Source organism: Phyllopteryx taeniolatus, chromosome 22 (genome assembly GCF_024500385.1).
Source record: "Phyllopteryx taeniolatus isolate TA_2022b chromosome 22, UOR_Ptae_1.2, whole genome shotgun sequence".
NCBI lineage: Eukaryota > Metazoa > Chordata > Actinopteri > Syngnathiformes > Syngnathidae > Phyllopteryx > Phyllopteryx taeniolatus.
The window spans coordinates 9,455,196-9,482,730 of NC_084523.1; the positions used below are offsets into that span (position 1 = coordinate 9,455,196).

At 45.7% G+C, this 27,535-nt stretch overlaps 2 protein-coding genes and 1 long non-coding RNA gene across 13 annotated transcripts in view; all 3 read left to right on the plus strand.

The window, feature by feature from the left end:
- The window catches only part of syt1a (synaptotagmin Ia), an 85,601-nt gene extending 69,084 nt beyond the window's left edge, over positions 1-16,517 (plus strand). For 3 of the 5 annotated variants that reach the window (XM_061761436.1, XM_061761434.1, XM_061761435.1), the window contains 6 exons: positions 1,652-1,824; positions 4,304-4,429; positions 8,112-8,279; positions 9,350-9,517; positions 10,350-10,467; positions 12,959-16,517. In XM_061761436.1, coding sequence (XP_061617420.1) covers positions 1,652-1,824; positions 4,304-4,429; positions 8,112-8,279; positions 9,350-9,517; positions 10,350-10,467; positions 12,959-13,380 — 1,175 coding nt within the window. In that variant the 3' untranslated portion in view covers positions 13,381-16,517. Of the gene's footprint in view, positions 1-1,651; positions 1,825-4,303; positions 4,430-8,111; positions 8,280-9,349; positions 9,518-10,349; positions 10,468-12,129; positions 12,264-12,958 lie in introns of all 5 variants that reach the window. The other 2 variants (XM_061761432.1, XM_061761433.1) reach the window with 2 other exon arrangements.
- Positions 16,518-17,429: 912 nt separating this feature from the next.
- On the plus strand, positions 17,430-19,734 carry LOC133471671 (NADH-cytochrome b5 reductase 3-like). Its single transcript, XM_061761441.1, has 9 exons — positions 17,430-17,588; positions 17,810-17,935; positions 18,051-18,123; positions 18,197-18,303; positions 18,376-18,505; positions 18,607-18,690; positions 18,782-18,867; positions 18,939-19,038; positions 19,202-19,734. The coding sequence occupies exons 1-9, from the start codon at positions 17,568-17,570 to the stop codon at positions 19,372-19,374; spliced, it is 900 nt and encodes a 299-aa protein (XP_061617425.1). The 5' UTR covers positions 17,430-17,567; the 3' UTR covers positions 19,375-19,734.
- Positions 19,735-20,964: 1,230 nt separating this feature from the next.
- LOC133471676 (uncharacterized) lies at positions 20,965-27,482 on the plus strand. 7 transcript variants are annotated; one of them, XR_009786304.1, is made up of 20 exons: positions 20,965-21,596; positions 21,699-21,941; positions 22,054-22,135; positions 22,263-22,391; positions 22,524-22,553; positions 22,735-22,765; positions 22,857-23,266; positions 23,379-23,525; positions 23,595-23,644; positions 23,727-23,816; positions 23,910-24,008; positions 24,078-24,130; positions 24,206-24,299; positions 24,395-24,588; positions 24,682-24,810; positions 24,888-24,937; positions 25,020-25,112; positions 26,340-26,427; positions 26,991-27,061; positions 27,179-27,482. It is a non-coding gene; the product is annotated as an uncharacterized LOC133471676 (long non-coding RNA). The 7 variants fall into 7 exon arrangements; XR_009786301.1 differs by having other exon boundaries at positions 22,857-23,172; positions 23,250-23,266; positions 24,888-25,112; XR_009786300.1 differs by having other exon boundaries at positions 22,857-22,920; positions 23,031-23,266; positions 24,888-25,112.
- The last annotated feature ends 53 nt before the right edge of the window (positions 27,483-27,535 follow it).

The window sequence follows — 27,535 nt, forward strand, 5'->3', positions numbered from 1 at the left end:
CACATTGGATTAGTGCAGCATGGTGGATGGAAAACTCCGTTTTAAATACATCTGCTGAATCAGGGCATCAAAATATGTAACTTGCAGGGTTCAAGTGTTACTAAAACTGCATTCCCATATTTGCTTCTTTTTTTTCTGAGGGCCTCGTCGTGCTTTTTGGTTGCTGTTGCTGAAGTGCGATAAAATGCAACAAGATGACACTGAAGCCCTGTCTAAATAAGAATTGCTGTTAGGAATATGTCGAAGTGTTTTATCTCGACTGAAAGAAAGTTCTGTATAGCAGGGAGGAGCGGAGATTAGCCTGGGTTGTTGGTGGAAGTTATGACAGAGTCTTTGCACTTTTTTTTTTGTCGAAGGGTAATGTTTGGAATGATATTAAGATGTCCAGTTTTAGAGTATCTATGTATCGTTGAGTCAAAATAGTATAGCTAATAGGATAGTAGTACAGTAATTGTTATTTTTATGGATTTTCTTTTACACGTCATACACAAAATGCCCACAGAAAAACAAGACTACAAGCACAGTAATCAAAATTCTTCAGCGAATACCTCACATGGAAAAATCTGGAACTATTTGAAGCTTGTGAGTGGGACATGTTTTATGTCTTCACCACGCACCTCCCCCCCCCCCCCCCCGCCCCCCATTCTGCTGTGACGACAGATAAGCAGTTGAAGGGCTTAACGTAGCGCCTTTTATTCCCCTCGCGCTCTCTCACACTTGCGCTATTTTTCTCCGGAGAGAAGGCACTCACACAATTTCGTTAATTAGGGGACGCTTTTATTGCTTTCTGGGACTCGGGCTGGCTTTAATTAAGGAACAGCGAAGTGCCTTTCATCGGCCGTCGTGTGACCAATGAAAGGCGTTCGAGGCGTAAGCATTCAACGAGTTTGATTTCGAGTGTTACCGAAGAGGTTTTCCCCGCTTTTCCGTTCATTTCCTTTTTGAGCGGAATAAAATTGAACTTGTATGTCAAGGCACCGCTGTGTAAGTATAATAGCCATGAGCATAACACTTATATGTATAGGTATAATATATACAGTATATAGGTTGAATGTAGACGTACTATAGGTATAATATGATGTATGATTATATACAGGTGTAACAGATAAAAAAAAAAAAAAACAAGTATAATCCGAACAGATGTTAGGGGTGTTTGTTGTGATGCGAGGCCCAAATCGTTCATGAGTCGTTTTAGAGCGCCGACGATTGTTTTTCTCTCTGGAAGAAAGAACTTATTGATTTTAGTCGACGAACCATTGATCCTTCCACAGTGCCCGGCGCTCATCTCCAAACAAAAAAGAAAAAAAAACAACAACAACAACAACAAAGTATCCCTCCAAGCAAAATGCACTTTTCTTCTTTTGTACTCCAACCGTCAACAGCAGCATTTTCTACTTTGCTGCTCGGATGAACCACTCACTGAAAAGTCGAAAGTCCGCCTACTCGTCCCCCTCAACCTCACTTGGCGGCCATCTGCAAAGCATCACTATGCTGCACTTAACAAGCCACGTTAATCGCACAGCTGCTCGGGGGGGGGAATCCCTAATCTCATTAAACGCGGTCGGCCCGAACCGTACCGATGCCGTTTCGACAGCCGGCAACCGAGCCGTCCCGACGTTAAAATCCGACGCGACGTGCGCCCTCTCCGCAGTGCCGTCGTGGGCCATCGTGTCCATCGCCTTCGTGGCCATCATCCTGGTGCTGGCCTGCTGCTTCTGCGTGTGCAAAAAGTGGATCTTCAAGAAGAAGAACAAGAAGAAGGGCAAGGACAAAGGCAAAAACGCCATCAACATGAAGGACGTCAAGGACGGGGCCAAAACCGAGGTAACGGCCCGTCCAAATTGACTGTAACTGCAACATATGTATTTGTACACACTACAGTCGTGCTCAGAATAATAGCAAACAAATTCCTGGCAATTCCTTTAGTCAGATGTGCTTCACACCTGTGTTGTATTCTGAACACAGCGAACACACTAGCTCTCCTTGTAAGGTGTTCATAAAATGGCTCCCAAAAAAAATGATTAGGATTGAAAATGATTCAAGTGATTAATTTCAGATTTTTGTGATCTTTTTGATTTTGTCTAATGAGGACGTAATGAGGTAATGCAGCGGCGCACACCCCGAGAAATGACGGGCAAATATTTGTACCTGGGAATGCTAACAGCTAGCGCGCTAACCTCGTGGCTGCCAGTGTGTTTCTCGATACCGTTCAGCATATAACTATCGATGTCATTTGAATTCCCCGCCTCATTTCTGGCGGTGTTGCTCCTGTTGCGCCTGCGTGTGGTTGTTTTAATTTGTGTTTCTTCCTTCTATGTCCTCCTTATCTGTGTTGTGTCTGATGACTGTGCGGGATGGTCACTGGCGGTAGGTTTCCCAATTGCTGTTGGATCTTCTTAAGCCTGCTGCTCTGATGTTTTGACGGTTTTCTAATAGCCTCTTGACGACAACCCAACTTGAACCCAAATATATGTAACTATGCATACAGTACATGTATATCTGTACCGTATATATGTGCGTACATGCCGCATATGCGCATATATACCACACGTACGATAAGACGGGACTGCGCGACACCGATCGGCGGCCGTGTCTCCCGCCTTTTTCAACACAACGCGACGACCAAATCCGTCCGAGTGTCAATTGGATTGAGTTTTTGGTTTTCTAAGCGGGAGACCAACCCAGACACCGATCGGTGTTGTTCAGCCTTTTGCTTTCACTGGAGCGGACTGGCCGATTGACGACAAAGAACGGGCCCCCCCCCCCCCCCCCCCCCCGAACGTATTTACGCAAGCACCCGTTTGCTGGCATGACGCTTGGATGGCGCCTTGGCAAAAGAGAGGGGCTCGCGGGGATGTATGGCGACGGATCTTTAGGGCAGGGGTCCTCAATTAAACAATCGGGAGAAAAACTCTCCCGGACCCTCGTAATGGATGGTATTTTATCAGAATAATATTTTAGATGAACATTTTAATTCACCCCGAAAATGAATGAAATATTTGAAAGTTACAGCAATATTGAATAAAGCTAAAGACAAAAAAACGTTTGGAGTTGCTACATTTGCAAAATAATTTTGTATGTAAACAATCAGAATATAAATGACCAAACCGGCTTGACCGGCGTTTTCCATTCTCTTTTTTTAAAGCCGCTTGCCTGACCTGGCTGGCTGGCACGCACCCACTGGCGCCACTTGCTAACCGTATTGACAGTCCTCACGCCGACGTGAAGTCAACTAAAGTGCCTGAAAGATAATGTGAGTGTTTCCAAATTTATTGTATATAAACAATCTCGACCACTTTAAAAAAAAAAAAAAACTTATAATACATTATTTTTTTTTACTTTTCACTCTGTTGCTTTCTTTTTTGGGTCTTTTTTCCTTACATTTTCTTGTTAAAAAACTCGCCGCTGCTTTCTCGCCTCGCACGCATCCACTCGCAAATGCGGCGCTGCGTCAACTGGAACTCGATGAAATTATTGTTGATTTTCACTGAACGGATCAATAAAGTTTTTTGTGTAGTAAAAGTAGAGTGAATAGCGTCCAGTCGGTATTCATGAAAAGCTGCTTGCCCGCCCGTTTGCTAACCGGCGTGGCGCAATGCCAAGCGCCGGTCGAGGCGCTACATGCCAATTGAGGACCTCTGCTTTAGGGTGACACTGATGTTGATGATGATGATGATGCTGCTGCTGCTGCTGATGATGATGATGTTTGAGGGTGTAAATACTGGAGAAGGGGTCGGGGTGACACGGGCGCACCACAGAGAATGCTGTGCATGCAGAACGAGCAAAACAACCCAAAAAAGAAAACCTCTCGGGCGGCGAGTTCCGATGCCGAGTGAATGACTTTTGACTCTTGGACCGCATGTTGTTGCCAACTTCACCCTCCCCACCACCACCACCACCTCCCTCCCCCACCCAGGCTACTCGCTCTCAAAGGTTGATCTGACTTGAACTGACACCAAGGCAACTGTGATCTCTTTCCAGAAGATTCTCTCTCTCTCTCTCTCTCTCTCTCCTCCTCTTCTCTGTGTGTGTCTTTCTTCTCAATGCCTGCCCGTTGCTCTCATCTCGGGTGCCATCTGCCATGTTTCCTTCAGGGGAGCGAGACTTTAGTGCATCTCGGAGCATGTTCCCGTGTTAACCGCTGTGTGTTTTAGTGCTTGCTTCCCCTTCCTCCTCCTCCTCCCTTCAAACGTCATCAAACAAACGGCAGCCTTCGCAGGAGTCGGTCCGCCGAGCCGGCGGAGGGGGGAGCGGCGCCGCCGGCACTCAGGCGGCACTGACTCTTGGTGGGTGTCTCCTCCAGGCCTTGAAGGATGAGGAGGACGCCGAGACAGGCCTGACGGAGACGGAGAAAGAGGTCGAGCCCAAGGAGGAGCAGAAACTGGGCAAATTACAGTACTCGCTGGATTACAATTTCACCGAGAACACGGTGAGACACCGCGCGCGCTCGCCGCCTCGCTTGTCTGGTGTGTTTGTCGTAAGTATGCTCAAAATGAGATTTCGCCAAACGCTATCAGCGTATCGATCCCGTGTGTTTGTGCCCACCTGCTTTTGGAAATGAAGCTGAACCGACCGTCGTTACTTCGTTTGAGTGAGTGTTTCTGACACTTTTCCAAAATCGAAACGTCAACATCGGGTATTGATACTTTCCGACGTCCAATGATGTGCAGTCACGTTTTTCAACGCAGCCAAGAATATTGTTGGCCTTCGGTTACTTTTGTTTTACTCGTCCCTGTCCTTCTCTCTCTTGGGTCGCAACAGGTGGTAGGGATCCCCCAACCCAATATATTTACTGTCGCAGATCTGCAACATCGTCGTGAGTGGGGCCGACAATCGTACCTTTTTCATGATCGATACCGACGCTGTCCGACATCTTGCAGTTGCACGTATTTCAACTTTTTTTTTGTTTTGTTTTTTTCATTTGACTCTGACTTTGCTTTTCAACACCATCAAGAATGGAGCCGACTGTTGTTACTTTGTTTTAGTAAACCAAGTGCTTCTCCCATTCCGTTGATCTCAAACTGTATTAAAGATGTTTTAGTATGGCATCGTCGCTCTTGCCACTGTCCGAGTTTGTGCAGTCAGAGTCACAACTTTCATGACTGGAGCCACTCATTGTTACTTTCATTGTTGAATTGTTACTTTCTACCACTTTGCCCTTTTTTTTCCCAGTAGAGATGTCGGTGAACATCAGTTGCCGATACTGTCAAATTTGGTTGCTCTGCAATTCTTGTTTTTTTTTTAGCACAATCAGGAATGATGTGACTTGGTTTTAAGAACTCAAGTTTTCCCTCTCTTTTTCGGGTACATTGATGTCGCAATGTCCCCCAAAGTAGGAATTATTATCGAGTTATTTTGCCTCTCGAGTATTTAACAAAGTCCACGGCTGTTGTTCGTTCGCAGGAATTCCCAGCGAGGCTCCGGCGTTCCGGCCCGCCTGGTGTTCTTCGTTTGTTTCCGGCTGATCGGGCAAACATTCCCCCGGCAGATCTCCGTCTGCTTTATTTGTTTCCGCCGGCTGACTTTTAAAAAGCAGACGATGCAAGACCGACATCAGCCGGCCAGATGTCGTGTGACAGATAAGAGACGCGTGACCGCACACGCCGGCCTGCCCCGACGGGACGAGCCGATTCCCCCCGCTGTGAGCGCAGCTGACAGGAGCGCAATTAGCTCAGACGCGGGATAGTTTGCATTTGTCTCGGAAGCAAGATATTTGGAGTGACAGCCGGTAAACAACTGTTGGAAACCGTACACATCTGCCATTTTGTTTGCCTGCGTCAGCCAAGCAGGACTTTGCGGTGTGGTGCAATCGGATAAAAAGATCATTCACACCCTTGTTCTGGCTTTCCGCTCTTCCCTTCCACACAGTCAAGTCACTTTTCCAAGCCCCTGTCACACAATCGCGGTCCATCGTCTGATACTACCTCAGACACCAGTAAATTTGCCCTTTGATTTAAAGCCCCTGGTCTGGCTTTCCGTTATTCCCTTTATTTCAGTTCCCTGTGTGTGTGTGTGTGTGTGTGTGATGTTCCCTTCCTTCCTCCCTTCAGAATGATGGACGATCGTGCATCTTATCTAGCTTGACCCCAGTGGAAGCAATGTGCTATTCCTCACGCATTGTTACAGCATGGAAAAAATGCTGTAACAAAAAACTTCATTTGAAACCGATACCTCACTTTCACACAGCTGCCGCTAGTGCCTCGGAAAACAGACGCTTCTTGGGTCAACGTGAACACGTCTTTCTTCAAACCCCCCCCCCATTCCTTTCACACAAGGAAAAGCTCCGAATGTGCTACAATAAATTTCAAGAAAAAAAGTCTGTTCTATGGCGTGTGCACAACCCTTCATCGCCTTTGTGGAGTGTTCCTCCTGCAGATGATTTTCACTGGTGGCCTTTGTCAGCGCTCAAGTGAAAGAGCGCCGAATGCTTAATGACTCTTGTAAAAGTCAAAGGAACACACACCATTAGTGCTCAGTCAAGGATTACTTTCACAAAGACAAATTATGGAGTCATTTCACAGAAAGGGGCTTTAATGTGGACAATATCATATTTTACAGCACTCTGCGATTGCGCCGCCAATAAGCGCCGCACGCAGTGCAGCTAAAGCGTAATGAAGGGACGGCGCGCGACAATGGCCACCAAGGAGGCGGGCCGTTTATCACAGTCGCCTGAAGGCTTCGTGGAAACGCTTCCCTCTTAATCCTCGGGCAATTTCGGCAAACACCCGATGGACACGGACGATTGCTCTCTGACCTCCTGGTGCGCATCTGGAGAAATGTCCCATTTTTCTTCCCGCCGCCCCCCCCCCCCCCCCCCCCTCGATTCGTGGCACAGCAAATGAGACGACATTGTGTGCCGTTAAAAATGACATTTTATCGAGCAAATGTTTTGACCAGGTTTCCCGGGGGGTTGCGCGCAACACAGTTTGGGAACCCCCTGTGTGAGCCTACCGCCATTGCGGCGAAATGTTGAATTATTCTACCTTTTCATCACACGCATCCCAGGCACAGCGAACCACCCCACAAACAGCAGCAATTCCAGCCACTGTGTCAGTGTTACAGTGCGTTTGTTTTGAAGAGTTTTTTATCTCTGAACGTGGCCGGAGCGCGGGAGTGAGCGGTTGCCCATGATGCATCAGCGCAGTTAAGCCCGTTAAACTGAAGCGTGTAGCAGCCTGGATGGAGAGCAGCGCAAACACCGGAGCAGATGTGCAAACAGGGCCACGCGCGACAGGTGCGATTACAAGCGTTGTGCGCGTTCGAGGTCACGCCGGTGGGTTTCGGGGGCTTTATGAATGACGGGAGTTGAAATCACCCCTCTGCCGTCCCGCCGTGTAAGGCTAACTGCGCACAAGTTTGGCAGTAAGGCCGCTAAGAAATTCCAGGATTGATTTTCCCGTCAAGTCAGCCCCCTTTTTTTCATTTGATTTATTTTTTCCTCCCCACCCTGCTATGCTTCCACGATCTTGATGGCCGTGTGATGTGAAGTTGATTGACTAAGCGGCTCGGTCGCCTCTCGCGGGGGGGTAACGACTGGCAGGTCAATCCCACCGCCCGGCGCACTTGGCAATTATCGGCCTCGTCCCTGCACCGACACGCCGTCGTTTATCGTGGGGGAAATGTTGCACACGTCAACATATTCAAACACAGCTTTTAGACAAATTGTAAACGTATTTGAACCCAAAAACAAAGTATTGAAAAAATACTGCACGTATTGTAGTGTCTCCTTAATGCATGTGCCTTGAAGAGGCGGAGCCTGGTGAGGTGGATGTAACCCTCTCGGAGATCCTGCGTGTGTCTTGGTGTGAGCTGTGGCTCACAGCAGCTCCGGCGCGAGTGTGCTCATTGTGTTTGTGTGTTTTATCAGCACACTTTATCAGAAACAGTGTGTTTGTGTTCCCATGTGTTGATACAATACAGTGCTATTTTTATCGATTCAAAATATGTAAAAGATTCAATTGTGCTGTTTGGGCAGATAAATGGCATTTCAATTCTTTTCCAAAAAGCGAATCACAAACTGCAATATAGCAAGTTGCAGCCAGAAGTATCCCATCGTCCAGACGGGAAATAATCATCATCACCCGGCATGACGAGATTTGTCTTTTCCTCAGCTGATCGTAGGGATCATCCAGGCGGCCGAGCTTCCCGCCATGGACATGGGCGGCACGTCCGACCCGTACGTCAAGGTCTACCTGCTGCCCGACAAGAAGAAGAAGTTTGAGACCAAAGTCCACCGCAAGACTCTCAACCCCGTCTTCAACGAGCAGTTCACCTTCAAGGTAGCGTTCCCCGCGGAGATCGCCCGCTTCTCATTGTTGCCGGCGCCCGTTTGCATGCGGACGGCAGCCGGCTGGCGCTTTAACGAGCTCCTGACAAAATAGATCACACGGCCGGGCGCCGCATGCCGAGCCGACGCCGGCACCGATGCGAAGCTTGCGCTCTTCGGCGCCGAGGAAACTTTGTGCTCGCCGTCCTTTTTTTGACAGCTCGATTGGAAAATAATTCCCGCAGATTCGCAGGTCACAAGTTCACCTATTTGCGTTTTTGTCTGCGCAACCCGTCCTATTCACTGAAAAACTCTTTTGTAAAATAACCTAAGATGCTGAAAGGTATTGCCAAAGCCGCGTGGTAAAAAAGAAGTTGGCGTCAAGAAAATCTGTGGAAGTGGCACATCTCCAAGGAGAGATGAGCTTTGTAAGTGGGGGAGGAGCTAAGTTTAGCCTGAGTTGCATTCTTCCAAAATCTAATAATCAAAGTCTTTTTTTTAAAGGGTCTAAGATGAGTTTGAAATGATATGAACTTGTTTTGTGGAATATTTCCAGTTTATTCACACTAATGATATAGGCAATTATGAGAAACTGTTAACGCAGGTGTCAATTACTCAGGGTTTTTCCGCTGTTTGTAAAATTAGCGAGGTACTACTGTACGCAGACCCCCTCTCCCCCACCCAAAAAAAGCCAGTATTTCGCCAGACATCATGTTGTATCACGCTAACGAGAGAGGCTCGAACCAGACCGCCATTAGCGTTAGCATACAGTCTTTAATTGTCAATTATTTTACGATGCCGCTGTTGCACTTTTGATGGCCCGCACCCCTGTGAGGTGACGGCCTCGCACGCGACGCAGTTTGCGATCGCCGGTGTCACCGTACCGCAGTCGCTACGAGGTGGCTGATTAAAAAGGAGATCGCCGTTACGCTTTGAATTGGTAGGAGAGTGGCCGCATCGCACCAATTGCAGCCTCCGAGCCCGACTCCTAATCACTATTTTGGGATTTTTATAGAGAGATGCCGCTGTGTGCACATGCCAGAAACCGTCGGCGCACACTTCCCATTGTGGTGTCGCGTTCAGGTTCCCTACGTGGAGCTGGGCGGGAAGACGCTGGTGATGACGGTGTACGACTTCGACCGCTTCTCCAAGCACGACGCCATCGGCGACATCAAGGTGCCCATGAACAAGGTGGACTTCAGCCACATCACGGAGGAGTGGCGAGACCTGCAGAGCGCCGAGAAGGAGGAGGTGAGCGCCAAACGCCGCTTAATCAGACGTCCACGCTCTTCCCCTTCAATTAATACCGGCCGTGACTTTGCCGGCAACAGTTCAGGGGATTCAATTTTCACGCTAAATGTCATGGCGCACCCTCGCGTGTTGCCACGGCAACCTGCTTAGCACCACCGCCGCTGCATTTAAAGGTTAATTGCGGCAGCGCGCGGCGACCGGGTCACCGCATTTGAAGTTGAAAGCCGACGCCTCGCCCGGCGCCCGCGCACCCCCGCCTGGGTGGCGGTTCCGCAAATTCCGCTTCCCCGACCGACTTCTTTTGTGCTGGTTTGCCTCTCGGCCAAATTCCGCTTCCCCGACTTTCCGCCGTTGTCTGTGAATGATGCGTTACGGCAACACGGCTTCCTCTTGCGATGTTTAGTGACTGAATGAATTCATTTAATGATCGCATTTAATGGACCCGAGCTTGAGCTTGTTAGTCAGACTTGTTTATTGTATTTATTTTTTTACCCGGGAAATAAAATGTTGTCAAATGAACGCCGCCTTTTTTTGTTTTTTTGGGCTTCACTTTATCTCGAACCGGTTCTGCTGTGTGGCGCCGCTATTAGCAGCTAAACACCGATGCATTCTTGATTTATGATGTCAACGCTTTTATTACAAATGGACAAAGTTGCCAGCTAGAGCTCATTAAAAGCCAATAAACATCTTCAGACGCACTTGACTGAATTCGGCATGATGACTCTTTAAAGCGGCCTTTCCCAACCTTTCTTGAGTCGAGGCACAAACTGGAAACACGCGCCAAACAAAAATGTCACAAAAAAGTGGAATGGACTTTTTTTTTCTGCCACAGCAAGAGAAGCTGGGCGACATCTGCTTCTCCCTGCGCTACGTGCCCACTGCCGGCAAGCTCACCGTGGTGGTCCTGGAGGCCAAGAACCTGAAGAAGATGGACGTGGGCGGCCTGTCAGGTCAGTTGGCGCTGAGGATTTTTACATAGTGGGCACAACAAATGGTCACTATATATTAATCCCTGTACACGAAGTCTGACGAAAACCCAATCGTATGAAATCCAAAGCAATATTGCCCATAGGAAATATTATAAATCCAATTCATCTGTTACAGACACAAATACATTTTATAGAGAAGAACTACGACTTTACGTACAAAAACAGTGTGAAATGAATATAAATGACCGGCGACGTGCAGAAATGAACATTTAACGTCACTTTTACCTTTGTTGAAGACTCTTGACGGCATACGCAGCGAGAAGAGTTGTTTCTTGCGTTTTATAGTGTTTCTGTGTAAAAAGGGTTCAACAGGCGGCAAGGCGTATTCCACAATGCAAGCTTAACAACTCGATGCGATAACAAGCCTCCCGGTCTGCTCGGCAACACTCGGACGGGTTGGCGCGAGATCGGCGTAACATCCTGTCAAAAGTCCGACCTTGAAGGGGAATGAGGAATGATTCCGAATGCGGTCGCTGCGTTCGGAATCATTGATCGTTCCCGACTCCCTAATTGCTATTTTGGGATTTTGATGTCGTTCTAAAAAGTCCAGTGAAATTTGCAAAATCGTTGCTCACTACTTTTCAAAATGCACTCAACACAACTCCAAATTGCATCCTTGACTTCGGTGTCAGCTGGCGTGGATGGAATAATGGGCGGGTGCGTAATCACAATCATTAAGCCGGCACGGCGACGGCGGCGGCGGCGGAGTAGGACAAGTGGCGGATGGCGCGGCGGTCGCGTCTTCCATTGTTGTCCTGTTTAGCGCCCGTGATTAGGGCCCGCGCACGGACACGCACGCATTAGCGTTTAACGCGCGTGTAATCACCAATCATTCTTTTTGGGGACACTTCCTCCCAAGTGCGATGCAGGCTGCTCTCCTGTGCTTGTAAATAAATGGCTCGCGCAATTGGCACGCACTGTAGAGCGCGGTGGGTGGAGGGGGGGGGGGGGGGGGGGGGGGGGGGTGGAAGTAAAGTACTTAAAGTAAAAAAAGATGAGGGACTTCAAAGGGCCTTTGTAGGGGTTTTAAGCCACTTTCACACAGAGATGCTGCAAAATTGCCGCATCGAAAGTGTCTATTTGGCCTACAAAGTTCACACGGAGAAGTGCAGCATGCGACTTTTTACTTCAGACATTTAAGACACACGACGTCCGTGCGTGTGTGTGGGACAAGTCGCCCGCGGGCGCACCGCGACCGATCCAAAGTGACGCGAGGGCGGCAAAGATGACAGGCGTTCTATTTTTAACCTGCTTTGATGTTCATTGGGCAAAGCAACAAACTCCCAGCATGCAACACAGTCGGTCGCCACCTTCCTCCCGCTCTCCTCCTCCTCCTCCCGTAATAATCCCGCGCCTCGCCACCCGTGCGTAAAATAGCAGCGATAACGCGCGGCTGTAAAGCGGCGAGGAGATGCGCTCCGTCGTGCTATGACGACGACGGTGCGCGTTCCCTGCCAGAGGTCACGGTCAAATGGCGGATTTTCACAACGCTTTGCGGCGGCCGCACGGGACGTCTGCGCGCCAGCGGCTTTCGTTTCCCGATTGGCGATGGCGCGGGGACGCGGGTGCCGTGTACGAGAGGCGCGCGGGACGTTGCCTAAAGGTGTCGCTGTCGCGCCGCAGATCCGTACGTGAAGATCCACCTGATGCAGAACGGCAAGCGTCTGAAGAAGAAGAAGACCACCATCAAGAAGAACACGCTCAACCCGTACTACAACGAGTCCTTCAGCTTCGAGGTCCCCTTCGAACAAATCCAGGTGCTCACTTCGGGTTTGCTTTTTCTCCTTCGGCCGAGCAGTTTGAGCCGCCATTGTTTCGCCGGAATCGGCTTCCAGGCTTTTTTTTTTCCATCACACGAAAGAAACACTCGCGCCATTTGTTTAAACACTGAGGAGAAATACGTACGTGGATAACGAAGAGGAAACGACGCAAAGTATCCCTTTTGTATTTCACGGAGACACGAAGCACCATGACAGCTAATGATACGTACGCTTCGTACCGATATCTACATGTCGATATTGTCAATTTAACACACCGAGGCGATATAATAATGAAGCGATACTTGCTAATATCGCATGATACGATTTCATGCCATTTTATGATAGCGTATCAGTAATGCACCACGAGCGATCATAATGCAGAATTGTTGCGATATTCAGCCAAAGGTCAACAATACATTACAGATACAATCGTAATTGTATCCATTTGTCGTGTCGATACCGTACCTCAAGATGGAACGATACATGACACAGATATTTTGATATTTGACAATGCCGCGTCAATACTGGACCGTGAGCAATACATTGCGATATCGTTATTTTGGGACGCTGCGTCGACACGGGATAATACGACGTATGGATATTTGATACCGTACCTTGAGCGATAACGATATCAAACACGTCAGTATCGATATCGACTCACGTCTTGTGCGTGTGCGTGTGCGTGTGCGCAGAAGGTGCAGGTGGTGATCACGGTGCTGGACTACGACAAGATCGGCAAGAACGACGCCATCGGCAAAGTGTTTGTGGGCCTGAACAGCTCGGGCACGGAGCTGCGCCATTGGTCCGACATGCTGGCCAATCCCAGGAGACCCATCGCCCAGTGGCACGTGCTCAAGCCCGAGGAGGAGGTGGACGCGCAGCTCTCCACCAAGAAATAGGCAGGACCCCCCGGGACCCCCCGCCCGTCGCCGCCTCCACGCGCCTGCCTTCTTGTATAGCCGGGGTGGGCAAAGTATGGCCTGGGGGCCACATAAGCATTAGCAAGGCTACTGGAATATTACGTTACATTCCACTTTATTGTCATCACACGGGAATTAAAAAGTATGTCAAGCATAGGCCTTTTTACATAGCAATTCTTTTTATATTCATTTAGTCATTTTATATTCATTTAGCCACTTTTTTCCTAAAGTTGGTCAATTTAAATGTATTCATTTGTATTTTCATTTATCTCATTGTTGTTTTTAGTAGTCCAATAACAACAAAAGTACTCATTTTTTTAAAAATATATATTTTGATTCAATAGTTTATCTTTATTATTATTATTAGTCAAATTAAAGAAAATATGCAGATTTTTTTTTTTTATTAAATAAACGAATAATTGATTTGTTGTAAATGATACATTTGTCAAATAAAGAATTTTACATCTTAAAATACTGAAATAGATCAGTCAAATAAATTTTACGTCTGCATTTTAAAAAACATTTATTTTCTCAATATTAAATAGCTTCATGAATGAAAGTAATTAAATGAACTATAAAAGATTGATTTGAAATGTGAATGAATTACGATTTTATTCTTAAAATCAACCGACATCTTTCCCATTTTTCCATCTCGTCTGCCCGAGCTGACTTTTGAGTCGAGAGACACGCCGGCCGGCCTGGTTGCGTTTCGAGTTTGGAACGCAGAACCTCTCGGCTGCGAGGCAGCGATGTTTACCACAAAACCGCTGCCTATTTTTCTTTTCTTTTTCTTTTTTTTCTTTTTGCCAAATCCAAATGTGGCCCCTGGAGCGGCCAAGTTTGCCCGCCCCTCCTCCTCCTTCAATAGCCAGTCTGTGTAAATACCTCAGTGATCTCCTCGCTTTTCGCGCCGCGTCCCCGCCCCCGGCCTGGCCCCGCCCCTTCTTCTTTTAAGCAATATGATGTTTATAGACGACATAGCACATGACTGACACACTTGTACATATGTGACATCCACCCGTGCATACATACGCGCATTGTACTGTGTACTGTACGTTATGCGGGCCACGCATTTCTAGTTGACGTGCTTCTATGTTGTTCTATCTGGATGTTTTTAATAAGATGTTCGATTTTAAACGCGTGTACATAGCGCACATACAGTACGTGCGCGTGAGTGTAGCAGACGTACGCTAACAGACTCAAGTAGACGTTAGCAGACATATGCTAGCAGACGTCCGAAAAAGGCCATCGACCGCTTTGGTTATTTGAGAGGGGGGCGTCTACAAGCACATGATTTCTTACGACTTTTTTCTACTTATTTGTCAGTCCGAGGGTCCTCGCCTTTACTCAATCGAACGACGAATCTCGTATCTTTTCGCTCACGCCCCCGCTGAAGTTGAGCCGTCGTGATAAAAGCACCAAGCCGTTGCCGTCGTGTCCTTAATCTCTTTATCCTCATTTGGTTTTGGGTCTCCGCTTTTTTTTGGGGCTTTTTTGGGCTTTAATTGCAGGAGACAAAAACCGCCGTCGGGTGATGCCGGTTCATAAACACTGCCATGCGCCGGGAGGCTAAGCTAGCTAGCTGGCTAACTAGCTCGCTATCTGTCCTCTCGCGTTGCACACTGTTCGGGAACAAAACGAGTCTTGGCTATCAGTTGCCTCGGCCCAGCGACGCCATTTTTTCACTGCCAATTGTCACGCCCGTTTGCACTCTTTTGCATTTTCCTGGTTTGCGAAAAGTCGTCCCGGCGAAAAGAATCTCGGCGACCAAAACGAGCTGGCGGCTAGCTTCTTTCCGCCATCCTCAGAAAGCAAAGTTAATGGGCTCCCATCGCATTCTTTACGACAGTTTCCCAACCTTTACTGAGCCAAGGGACATTTTTCACTTTAGAAAAATCTCACGGCACACTACCAAACTAAATATAACAAAGAAAATATATATGTCACTAATCCAATATATACTATACTCTTAATTAGTGTGAAATGTGAGTCTGTTTAGTTGAACACAAAGCTATTATTTTGTTGTATGAATGGCAATAGGTTAATTGCACCTTATGCCATCTAGTGGAAGAGCATTGAATTATTCTGCCTGTCACTATACGTCGGCGGCATAGATAGCTGAAAAAAAAGCAATTATTTGTAGTAATTCAATCATATGTGAAATTGGATGATTGGAATGGTTGGGAATGAGCTCTACGACGTTTAAATCTGCGAAATCTCGCGTGCGTGTGGTCGGGGGGACTTTTTAAGCGTTTTTCGCCAGTGTTCTTGTGTATTTAGCGTAGCGCTATTGCGGAGAAGCTACCCATCACCATCATTCCGCGGGCGTCGCCCGCTTTGTGTATCACTGTGATGCCGTGCGTGTAGACGTGTAGACTTAGCTCGAGTTTGTTCCGTAGTGATGTCGCCGATTCCCCGCCGAGAGAGTTTGTTGAGCACTGTGCAATCCTCCCGTGTGCGCGTGCGCGTGCGTGTGTTCATCACATCGTCGAAAAAGGCGACATTTTTTCCTCTGGTGCGCGTATGTGCGTGTGTGTGTGTGCACAGTTCAGGGAGTTAAATACCAAACGAGCTCTCCAAATCTGTGTGTGTGTGTGTGTGTGTACATATTTACATTAAAAAAAAATGTATATCTATAAGAAATATGATAATCTAATCTTCTTTTACGTGTCGCCATCCTTTTCTATTGGAAGTTACTTTGTTGAATGTACAGTACGGACCGTGTTGGTGTTGATTAGATGTATTTTGCACTTTTATTTTGTATAAAAAAAAAAAACGACCTTTTGCCCCTGCCTTTTTGTGTCATTTTCAAGCCCCGCCCCCTAATGAGAAGAGCAGCAAATTTGAAAAGAACTCATGTTGGGAAAAAGAAAAGTGTGTGACGCAAAGTAGAAAAACGCGCAGGAATGCGGCGGTGCAGGAAAACACAAAACAAGCCGACAAAATAAAAGCCATTCAACTGCACCGCCGCCGCGCCAAGCTCCGCCTCTGATGATTCCCTGCACCAATCAGAGCAAAGCGCTGTAAAAAGTACGTGAAGATCCTCGTTGCCTTTGCTGTGTTTCAACAACTGCCTGCTTGACTATTTTGTGCGTTTTCTCCTCTGTGATGTCGTAATTTTTTTTATTTATTTATTTATTTTTAATTGAATTTATTTTCAGGTTTTTTTTCTCTCTGTGAGTGTGTGCGTGTGTGTGTGTGTGTGTGTGTGTGTGCGTGCGTCTGTTGTGATATACGCTGTGGAGTTTTCTGACTGTTGTTCTATAACTTCATAATACACACAAAGGATCAATCAATAAAAAATGTTTTATTTCCCTGTTGCTATACAGAAGCTCCACGTGTCCTCTTGTCGTAAATCCGTATCTGATGAAGTCACTGACATAAAGCAAACGCACCACTTGTATGATGTGATTTGCTGCCGTCTAGCGGTCAAACAGCATACAATCAAAACTTGACAGTTCTTGGAACACTACTGCCATCAAGTGGCCGTTAAGCACACCACCATTGATAAACATTCAGTATATTATATACACCCGCGATAATAAACTGGATACAGAGTGATAATAAAAAAGTAACTCCTTTTAAAAGAATCTTTCCATACTATGGCAGCACTGTTACGGAAGTGACGTTTTACATAAGTAATTTGGTAGCACTCGTCCTACAACATAGGTCAGTTGTTACATGATTAAAAAAGTCATGTTTTTTTGTGAATTCGATATATTATGGCTGATAGTTGCTAAAAAAAAAAATTCCACAACGAAACCTGGGCTTTGACATGCGGAAGTGACGTTTTACATAAGGAAGTGACGCAGTTGCAGCCGCATTCTCAAGTTTTCGATTTTTAAACTAATTTAAATTAGTATAATTAAATATTTTTAATGTGTGCGATATGCTGTAGTGGAGAATTTATGAAGTAATTGTGTGTCCAATCACGCAGAGAGCCAGTATTTTGGAAAATCCGCGCTATGACAGACGGAAGTGATGTAACGGAAGACAGAAGTGACGATTTATACGGAAGTGACCTGTAACATCATCAAGCTGATAGATTACAGCAGACAATACGGACATTGTTACTGAAAATGTTTTATAAACACAACTATACTATACTATGAGAGCCTAATGTCTCATTATAATATGTACTATAATATACAGGTTAACACAAGTACTATGACTACTATCATAAGAGTGTGATGTGGGTTTTACATTGAGCGCTGTTTTTTTCAAGCTTTTATTTTGACAGAGGGAGCGGATACTGGCTTTTAGCCCCGTGCTAACTTGACCTCCTCGCCTTTTGCAAGCTTTTGACAGCTAACGCAACAGAACAGCAGCTGCTCAAGACGCCTTCATCAGTCGTTTGTTCCCTGCGACGACATAAAACAAGATGCTGTCCTACATCATTGGGGTGAGTAAACTTTGCACACACACCAGCGACGTTGGCGCGTGTGGTGGCATTCGCTAACTTTCGAGCGTTGCAAGTGTACAAAGTGTTTGGACAAGATGCCCGCCGGAGAGCGTGACTCACTTGCCCCGCTCGGCGAGCCCGTCTAAGCCGGGACAACGCCCCGCTGAGCTTCAATTCCCAGACGGTGGGCCAATGCTAACGCTAACGCTAACTTGTGGCAGGTTATCCGGAGCGGCTTTGATGGGCTGCTCAAGCTCCTCTTCAGGCTCCTCTTCCCCCGGAGGAGGCCCGCCATCACCTTGGAGGACCCCAGCGTCAAGTATGCACTGCGGCTCATTGATAAGCAGGTGAGGCGTTCACGGACACACCCTCCTGTAAACCGTATGCATTTTTTAGTTGATTTCATTTTTTATTTCCACACAATGCACGTCCTCCTGTTATCTTTGCATTTTTTTTTTCCAGATCGTGAGTCACGACACGCGGAAGTTCCGTTTCGCTCTGCCGTCCGCCGAACACGTCCTGGGTCTCCCCGTGGGTCAGTATGACGTCACCGCCTCCCTCATCACTTTTTGAGTTAATCATCCCAAATGCGGCGATGTCGTTTCCAGGACAGCACATTTATTTGTCGGCCAAAATCGACGGCGTGCTGGTGGTGCGCCCGTACACGCCCACGTCCAGCGATGACGACAAGGGCTACGTGGACCTGGTCATCAAGGTGACAACATGAATTCAGGTTGTTTTTTTTTCTCGGTAATAATCGTTTGTTTCGTTGTCCGTCCGCACGTAGGTTTACTTCAAAAACGTCCATCCCAAATTCCCAGAAGGCGGCAAGATGAGTCAGTACCTGGAGAGTCTGCGCATCGACGACACCATCGACTTCAGGGGGCCCAGCGGGCTTCTCGTCTACCGGGGCAAAGGTGACACGACGACATCTTACCGCCAAGCGCCACATGACACGAAGACATTTTTAATGACGATATGACGTGACGATGGCGATTGTGTCCCTGTTCCTGTGCAGGTGTTTTTGCCATTCAGGCTGACAAAAAGGCTCCAGCTGTGACCAAGATGGCCAAACACGTGGGCATGATCGCGGGCGGGACAGGCAATTGTCCAACTTTGATCACTTTTACAAGTTAAGCCTTAATTATCTTGCGTCTTATGGATTTAATTGTGTATTGTGGACATTACGTCAGGGATCACGCCCATGCTGCAGCTCATCACGGCCATCATGAAGGACCCGCAGGACCGGACGGTGTGCCACCTGCTCTTTGCCAACCAGGTCAGTGGCAATCCCGATCGCCGTCCTCGTCGTCGTCTCGGTCGCGGTGGTCACGCGTCGTGTCCCGCCAGACGGAGAAGGACATCCTGCTGAGGCCCGAGTTGGAGGAGATTCAAGTCAACGACCCCGAGCGCTTCAAGCTGTGGTTCACCGTGGACAGAGCGCCCGCCAGTACGTTCACACACACGTTAGGAAAAACATTGATTTCACATCTGAAAATGCCTAGTAAGAATTTTCCGTACGCCGCAATATACAGCGAGACACGTTTCACTTTTCATGACATGTCGTCGTAAAGACGTTTTCAACGAAGTGTGTCTGTGCGTGTGCGTGTCAGACTGGGAGTACAGCGAGGGCTTCATCAACGAGGCGATGGTGCGCGAGCATCTCCCGCCGCCGTCCGCCGACACCCTGGTGCTGATGTGCGGCCCGCCGCCCATGATCCAGTTCGCCTGCAACCCCAACCTGGACAAGGCGGGCCACGCCGCCGAGCGCAGGTTCGCCTTCTAGAGGCCGAGCCGTACGAACTACGCGTTGTAAGTTCTAGACGGTGTCACGCAGCTTTAGCGCTCGCAACAATTTTGGTGCCTTACTTGATTATTTGTTTGCATTATGCAGACTGATGTGATGCGCTTATGCTCCTCGTGCGGATGCAATGTCATTTTCCCCTTTCTGGCACTTTTCCAGTTTCTATTCCCAATCAATTATTCAACCAACGTGTTGATTGTCATGCAGCACTTTAATGGAGGCTCCAGAAAGATATGATGAAACAAGTTTTGTCCACTTGTTTATTGCTAAACAAAGAGAAAGCATTTTTGAATTGTATGCAGCACATGTTTGATACAATATAATATAATTCTCTCAAAGCAACTTTTGCCTCCAGTGTCTTCTTTCCCGTTCACGCGAGCGGTCACACGAGCGACGTAGCCGTACGGGAATTTTGACACGTGTACTCGTCACCGTGACGACAAGGCAACTCTGCTGCGAGATTCGGGGGTTTAAAAATGCCTTTGCAACAACCTTAAATTGCATTTAACACCTTTTACAAATGTCTTTAAAGCATGTTTAAAGTGTAGCGAACACATTTTAAGCATCTTTTCAAAAAATATCTTTGAAACCTTTATAAAAACCTTGTTTGAAACTTTTAAAATTCTCACGTCAAACGTCTTTAAAATACCTTTTTAAACTTTCACACATCTTCAAAACATTAGAACACTTAAATTTTCCTCAATTTAACGTAACAATGTCTCAAGAAATGCCTGTAAAAGATCATTGAAAAGACTTTATAATGTCTTTAAAAGCACACCTACAGTCTATTCAAACAAATGGCTTTGAGATGTCTTTAACAATGCAAAATGTTTTGTCAAACATCATGAAAACGTGTTGGCCTCGAAAACAAAATGTCGCCAACGAACCACACAAAGAGCTCGAGCTCGTCCCGGCAAAGAGGGAACACGTGCCGGTGTTCGTCGCCGGGCGGGTCCTCGAAGGTCTCGCCGAGGCGGCCGCCGACAACCCGCTCGCCCTTCAGCCGGCGAGGTCGGAGCCACTTGTTGCCACTCGCAGACGGCGAGAAAAGCCATCTTTCGATGTACAATTATCTGTTGCATAAATAAATCCATCCATCTTCGGCTCCCACTTACATCAATGGGCCAAATTTGACACGATGCACAATTGATTGAAAATGACACCAATAATCATTTTTCCATGTGATGCCGTTCATGTCTCCTTCAGGTACTGAGAGCAAAGTGAGTACGACACACTGCAAACCCTCAACGAACATTTATTGATCCTCTTGAGTTCAGCCTCTGAGCGGACCACCTGAAGAACGGGGATGCGTTCAATACTTTCCCTGTGTCATTTCACATTATTACACACAACTTAATTTTCTGAGCTGATTGCTTCTACTTTCTTTGTATGTATGGATGACTTGGGTTGCTCCCAACATTTCAACCTTTTGGAAGTACATGTACGTGTTCAATACTTATTTCAGCCGCTGTATCTTTTCATCAACTGCGGTCCTCCGACGGCCGAGTTCGTCCGTCGGTGAGCTCCCGCGTGACGCCCGTCTTCAAACTGGACCTCGATGGCTGGGGGGAATCAAATATCTTGTTTCCATCATTAAAGAACAAGCAACTGTAGTATATTTTCATAGTAACACAATCAGAGTCCCTTTGGGAACGACAAATGTTTGGAGACCTGTGTTCCCACCAACTGTCTTTTCTTTGTACTTCTACATCAAAGAACATCCTTTAACCAGTTATATGTTGATTGGGGGTCTTGCATCCCCCTGACAGAAACCTGTCGGGGGTTTACAACCGGTCCTGGTCTTCAAAGAGGACTGTTTGGCATTATCGTAACAAAGGACCCCCGGGGGAAAGATTGACCAGACTGAGAGACGACAGCAGACGAGTAGTAGTATTTCACACACCCAAAGAGACACCAGCTGGCCGGTACGATTCCAAATATGGTCATGAGGAGCAGCATCCTTCCGGATGCAACGAGGGAGGGGGCTAATTCCACGCCCAGAGAATTAGAACCTTGATAAACTGAGATCCCGGGGTTTTTCGGGGGGCTTTTTCGTCGTTCTGACAATACAGCAGCTGCTATGACACTAAGACCTGTTCAATAAATCGAATTAGCCCAAATGCCAAGTGTCTCGAAATCTTCATTCACCCCATGCCAGACGGAAGTCGGAGTCCTCCCGGGAGACCACCGACTCGGAAGCACAGGTGCAAGAAAATTAACCACACAACAAACTACACTACAACAAACATGATTCACCTCAACAGTAGTTAGTGACACTAACCATTGGACTGCTTCGTACTTGACAGGCTCTCGTGATTCGTACTTCGTACCATTCGTCCGATAGACACAACCATTAATTCCCCCAAAATCCTGATGCGATGGTCCAATGGTCTAAAACTTTGCCTCCGGTTCAGGCGTCTCGGATTCGATCCCCACTCTGAACTCCACTAATGAACAAATATTGTGGAGAGATATAAATGGGGAACAAAGGAAGGATCGAACACGAGTCGCGACGACACCGGTGTTTGAACACCGTAAATACAACCCAAGTAAGTCACTATTTTTAACTGTTTGCTTTTTCAATGGAACACACACTTTTTATACTTTCCTGTGATATTTTTTTTCTCCAATTATTGCGTCAACACCGTCAACCTATTTAAGTCGGGCCAAATGAGAGACTCGTTCTCCTTTGCCAGATGTCCGTCACCGGCGTTTCCACAAGATCGCCCAAAACTTTGACAAGGTAACCAAGTGCTCACACTCTCTTCTTAAGCTTCGCAAAATTCGCTGCATTTTGCTCACTTTGAACATTTCGAAGTGACCAATACATGTCAAAGCAAGTCAAATTAACACCAAGTTTCTCTTTTCAGGGTGCTAACATCTTGCTAGCATGCTAGCTAAAACCTTTGAGCTTTCGGAGGCATTTAACGTCTCCTGCGAGCTTAAACTACACCAAAACGCATTTATCTGGCGTATAGGCTGATAAATGAATGCACACAGTAAGTAAACTAAACAATAACGGGGAATTTACGAGAGTTTAATTTATAATTTAGTACATGCACTAATGACGTGAATGTACTTAGAATTATTGGCACTTTTTATAATTAAAGTTTTGGCTCAAACTTTTCCAGCATTTGGACAAAAGTGCCGTATTGCAGGAGGTAAGTACACAACTTGTACAGATTCACAATTCAACTGAATGAAGTATAATTATATTAAAGTGTTTTCTTTTTTTGTTTGTTTTTTTGTGCACATCTTGAAATTGAGTCTAAAATGGCTGACTTAAATTTTTTATTTTAAATGAAACAGAATTATTCATCCGTTTCTCCTTTCTGTTCATAGGTTTGAATCTTCAACCGAATGGCCAAATTGAGTGCATTCCTGTTTCTCTACACAGCATATCTTTTATTAAACAGAATAAATCAAGTAATTGTCTTTGGGTTAATTCTCATTTCTGATTACAGGTTCAAATCTTCAACAAAATGGCTGACTTCCTGTGACTTTTGGGGCAGGCCTCTTGAGCCTTTTGTGGGTCTACTGATAAACGCCTCGCCCAATTGTCACGTTGCGAAGTCAAACTGGCTCGTGGTGCTGAATTGGGAGACGTCGAACGCTAACCGTGTTGTCGTGTCTTTCAGGCCGTCGCTGACGAGGCGTCCGGCTGCGCCCTGCTCGCCTCACTGGTGAGACAAACTTTCATACATGTAAAAAAACAAAAGTGACTCATTTCTTTAAGCACGAGCTGACCAGGCAGCCTCCAGCGACGTCATCACAGTTCAGGTGGGAACACTCACTCGATGGCAACACCAAATGTTGGGGTTAACGTTTAATGTTGTGGTGCTTTTGTATCAACCCAGGAAGAATCTGAAGGAGGGTAAGGACACCCGAGATGACTTTCCAGCAGTAACCTTTGGGTTTTGTTATAAAAGTTATTGATATAAAAACAAACTGGCTGACAGAAGTTTTTAATTTGTTCTCTTCTGCAGTTCCCCCAAAGTTGCACTCTGAGCTGCGCTGCAGTCAGATCCTTCAAGTTCTTTACCTTCTCGCTCCTGGACAGTAGCATGTTCTTGCTGCTCACGTCCACCAGGTGGTGCCGAAGAATTGTGGAGAACCTGATCATGGATCAACTGGTGAAGTTGATCTCTAAGCTTGGGACCTGTTGAAAAGACAGACTTAATGAATTTTGTTTCTTGTTCCAGGTGGTGGAAACATGGCGTCACAATCAACTTCCTGTCCAACATGTTGAGCGGTGACATTGCGCTACAAATAAACACAGCAAATTTAAGTTTGATGTGCCCTCACCTGCTTTTTCGTTTTGACTCCACATGCAGGTCGGCTTCCAGTCCAAGTGCCATCGGGGACTCGGCCACCAAGATCCTGGACTTGCTGGGCAAAGAGAAGAGTTCCACATGAATGTGCAGGTCAACGACACTGCCTTAATCTTGAACATTGACACATGCTAATAAATTTACTAAATAGGAGCTTGGCTGGTCCCTCGTTCATCTCGTGTTCAGGTCTCCCGGAGAAGTCTCTGTGCCACCAGTTCACTCTGAAGGCTTCAGTCGTTTGATACGAGGATGGTTCTTGTTGCAGTCGTCGTGGTCAAGCTAAAGGTGAAGTAGAACTCTAAGCTTGGGACCTGTTGGAAAGACAGACTTAATGACTTTTGTTTGTTGTTCCAGGTGGTGGAAACATGGCGTCATGATCAACTTCCTGTCCAGCATGTTGAGTTGAAGTAAGCTACAAAAAAATCTCAGCAAATTTAAGTTTGAAGCGCCCTCACCTGCTTTTTCTTTGACTCCACATGCAGGTCAGCTTCCAGTCAAAGTGCCATCGGGGGACTCGGCTACCAAGATCCTCCACCTGCTGGGCAAAGAGAAGAGTTCCACATGAATGTGCAGAAGGTCAACGACGCTGCCTTAATCTTGAATGTTGACACATGCTAATAAACTTACTAAACAGCAGCTTGACTGGTCCCTCGTTCACCTCTTGGTTTCAGATCTCCTGGAGAAGTCTCACGCCACCAGTCCACTCAGAAAGGCCTGAGTCGTTTGAAACGAAGACTGTTCTTGTTCAAGCAGAAGGTTCCAGTCTACCTGAGATGACTTTCCAGCGCTGTCCTTTCTTGATGCGTTTTGGCTGCAGTCACGACAGCCTCTTGTTTGGAGTCATTGGGAGCTGAGGAACAAGATGGTTGTTTTTTTTTTTTTTTTTTTTTTTTTTTTTTTTAAACACAACACAATAGCTGACGAGCATTTAAGTTTTTAACAACTTTCTCTTCTGCAGTTGCACTCGGAGATATGCTGCAGCCAGGACCCTCAAGTTCTTTACCTTCTTGGTCCTGGACACTTGCATGTTCATCTGCACGTCCACCAGGTGGCGCTGAAGGATCCCTGGAGAACCTGATCTCCTGAAGTAAATTTCAATCAAGGTTGGAACGTTTTGCAACGACCGACTTGATGAATCAAATTATTGGTTTCTTGTTGTTGTAGGTGGTGGAAACATGGTGTCATGGTCAACTTTCTGTCCAACATGTTGAGAGGTGATGTAAGCTACAAAACAAGCTCAGCAAATTTAAGTTTGAAGTGCCCTCGCCTGCTTTTTTCCTTTGACGCCACATGCAGGTCAGCTTTCAGTCCAAGTGCCATCGGGGACTCGGCCAGCAAGCTCCTCCACCTGCTGGGCAAAGAGACAAGTTCTACATGAACGTGCAGAAGGTCCTCAACGCTGCCTTCAGCTTTGTTGCCTTGCTAATACATTTATTAAACAGCAGGTCATTTAAATAATTTTTCTAACATAAGTTACTTTAAAAATAAAACTTTTTTTTTTTTTTTTTTTTTAAATAACTCGATCCAAATCAATGTCATAAAAACAAAGCATGATAGATTTCTGGGCATGTGTTTTTAAACGATATTGCTATGGACCAAGTTATTTAAAAAAATATATATATATATAGTAACATAAGTTACTTTAAAAATATTCAAACTTATATGCTTTTTTTTATTTTTTTTTTAAATAACTTGGTCTACATCAATTTCAAACGGCACATTTCTGGACATGTTTTTAAATGACATTGATGTGGCCCAAGTTATTAAAAAAAATAAATAGAGAAAGCCTCCTGTCGCCCGAAGTCAGCTGTGACCGAGTGAGGATAAGCGGGATGGAAAATTGATGGATGATAACATTATACACATTGTCATTTAAAAAAAAAAACGTGACGTTACGTCCTAAGTTGTTTATAAAAAAAAAACTTATTTTAAATCAACTTTTCAATATTTATTTTATTTTCCAACTAACTTGCTCCACATCACTGTTATTTAAAAACATGTCCAGAAGTGTTTGATAATGTTATTGCTGTCTGTGTGGTTTGGTTAAAGTTCAGAGAGAGAGAGATGGGTGGGCGCACTCACGCCCCCTTGTGGTGTCATGTGACATCACACACATCGCCTCGAGCACACTATGGCAAGCCGTTAACTTTGACAAACTAAGTTTGACTACGTGGAATGAACATTGTAGATATCAACATCGTCCTTTGGACTAGTCACAAACGACAGAGATTTCTTTCATGCAGTTTTGCCTCATCTAAACTGATTTCCAGATATCTGCAGCTTTATTTCGCCTCAGACAAATGACGTCACTTTTGCCATTAATGTGATGGGCTTCGTCATTTCAGATATTTATAATTCACCAGCCAATATCCACTCGTGAATTACAAATATCGGCCACGGAATAGTAGATCTCTGTAATGACGAACCCCGTGCACACGAATGGAAAAAGTGACGTCATGTGTCCTCGGCGAAATGACGTCGCAGATATCTGGAATTCAGTTTTGATGAGGCAAAACTGAATGAGCGAGATCTTCAACACACATCCAGTCCAGCTCTTCAATGTTAAGAAGGCTTGCCATAAGCGCACATCGTGTACTCACACATGTCCAAATGCAGGTTGGCGTCCCGTCCGCCTTTCCCAGAAGTCTGTCGGCCGTCGGCCCGAAACCTCCCCGATCCTGTCGTGCGCACAAAAGCAAAAGTAGTGAGTAACATTCTTTTGCGCACACAAAAGTTGTACTTTTTTTTCTCTTAAATATTAAAGTTGTAATATTGCATAAATAGAGTTGAACAATTGTTGTGATTAGTGGCAATATTACAAGAATTGGTATATTTTCGCTTTCAAAAATATAAGATTTATTTTGAATATATATTTATATTTAAAAAAATTTACAACTTTGACCAGAACTATTTGTTTTTTTTTATCCGCACAATTTACAACTTGAATTGGTCACACACAAACATTGACTAAAATGCTGTCAAATTCTAAGTCCACACATGAACCTTAAAACTGTACTCACACCTGTCCAAAAGTAGGCTGCCATCATTGTAGGGGGCGTGGATGGCCAAGAACCTGTCAGAAAAACCAAAACCGTGACTTTTAAAGTCTTAAAGTACTGACTTTTTAATCATTCCAAGTAGGAGTACTGCTTGTGATGAAATGAATTCATGTTTAGTTCCACTTTTTGAATTGAACTACCAGACTAAAATATGTTTTCTGACAATTTGCATTTATTGATATCATTGCATATTTATATATTTAACAAGATCTTAGATTCACGGAGAAGAGGTTTTGAAAAACGTTTCACCGTCATCTAGAGGCTCCAGTCTGCAAATGAGTAAGCATGTTCAATTTATGTGGTTTAAATAAATCAAAATATGCCTCAGGTTTATTTGTTTTGTTTTTGTTTTAACCGTTTAATGGAGGATTAATTGTGGAGGCGTTCATTTTCCAGCACACAGGACACCGACAACGCCTCCTGCTGTTCGGAAGAGCGCACTACAAGCAGGAGTCCATGAGGTCAAGGGAGGCGAGGTCACGCAGACTCTGGAAATGTGTAATATATAATATATTGTGCATATCTTGTACAATATGTGTACCGTGTTTTGTTGATAGTCACGAGAGAGGTTTAGTTTTAATGTGTCACTTCTAGACGCTACTTGACACGCAGCAAAGCAAAATGTTAGCTCTAAACAAATCCATAAATTGTTTTATACGTTTATTTAAATGTTTATATATAATAAATAACATGTATTTTACATATTGCATTACATCTGCTATATTGGTATATTTCTAATCTTATATTTATATA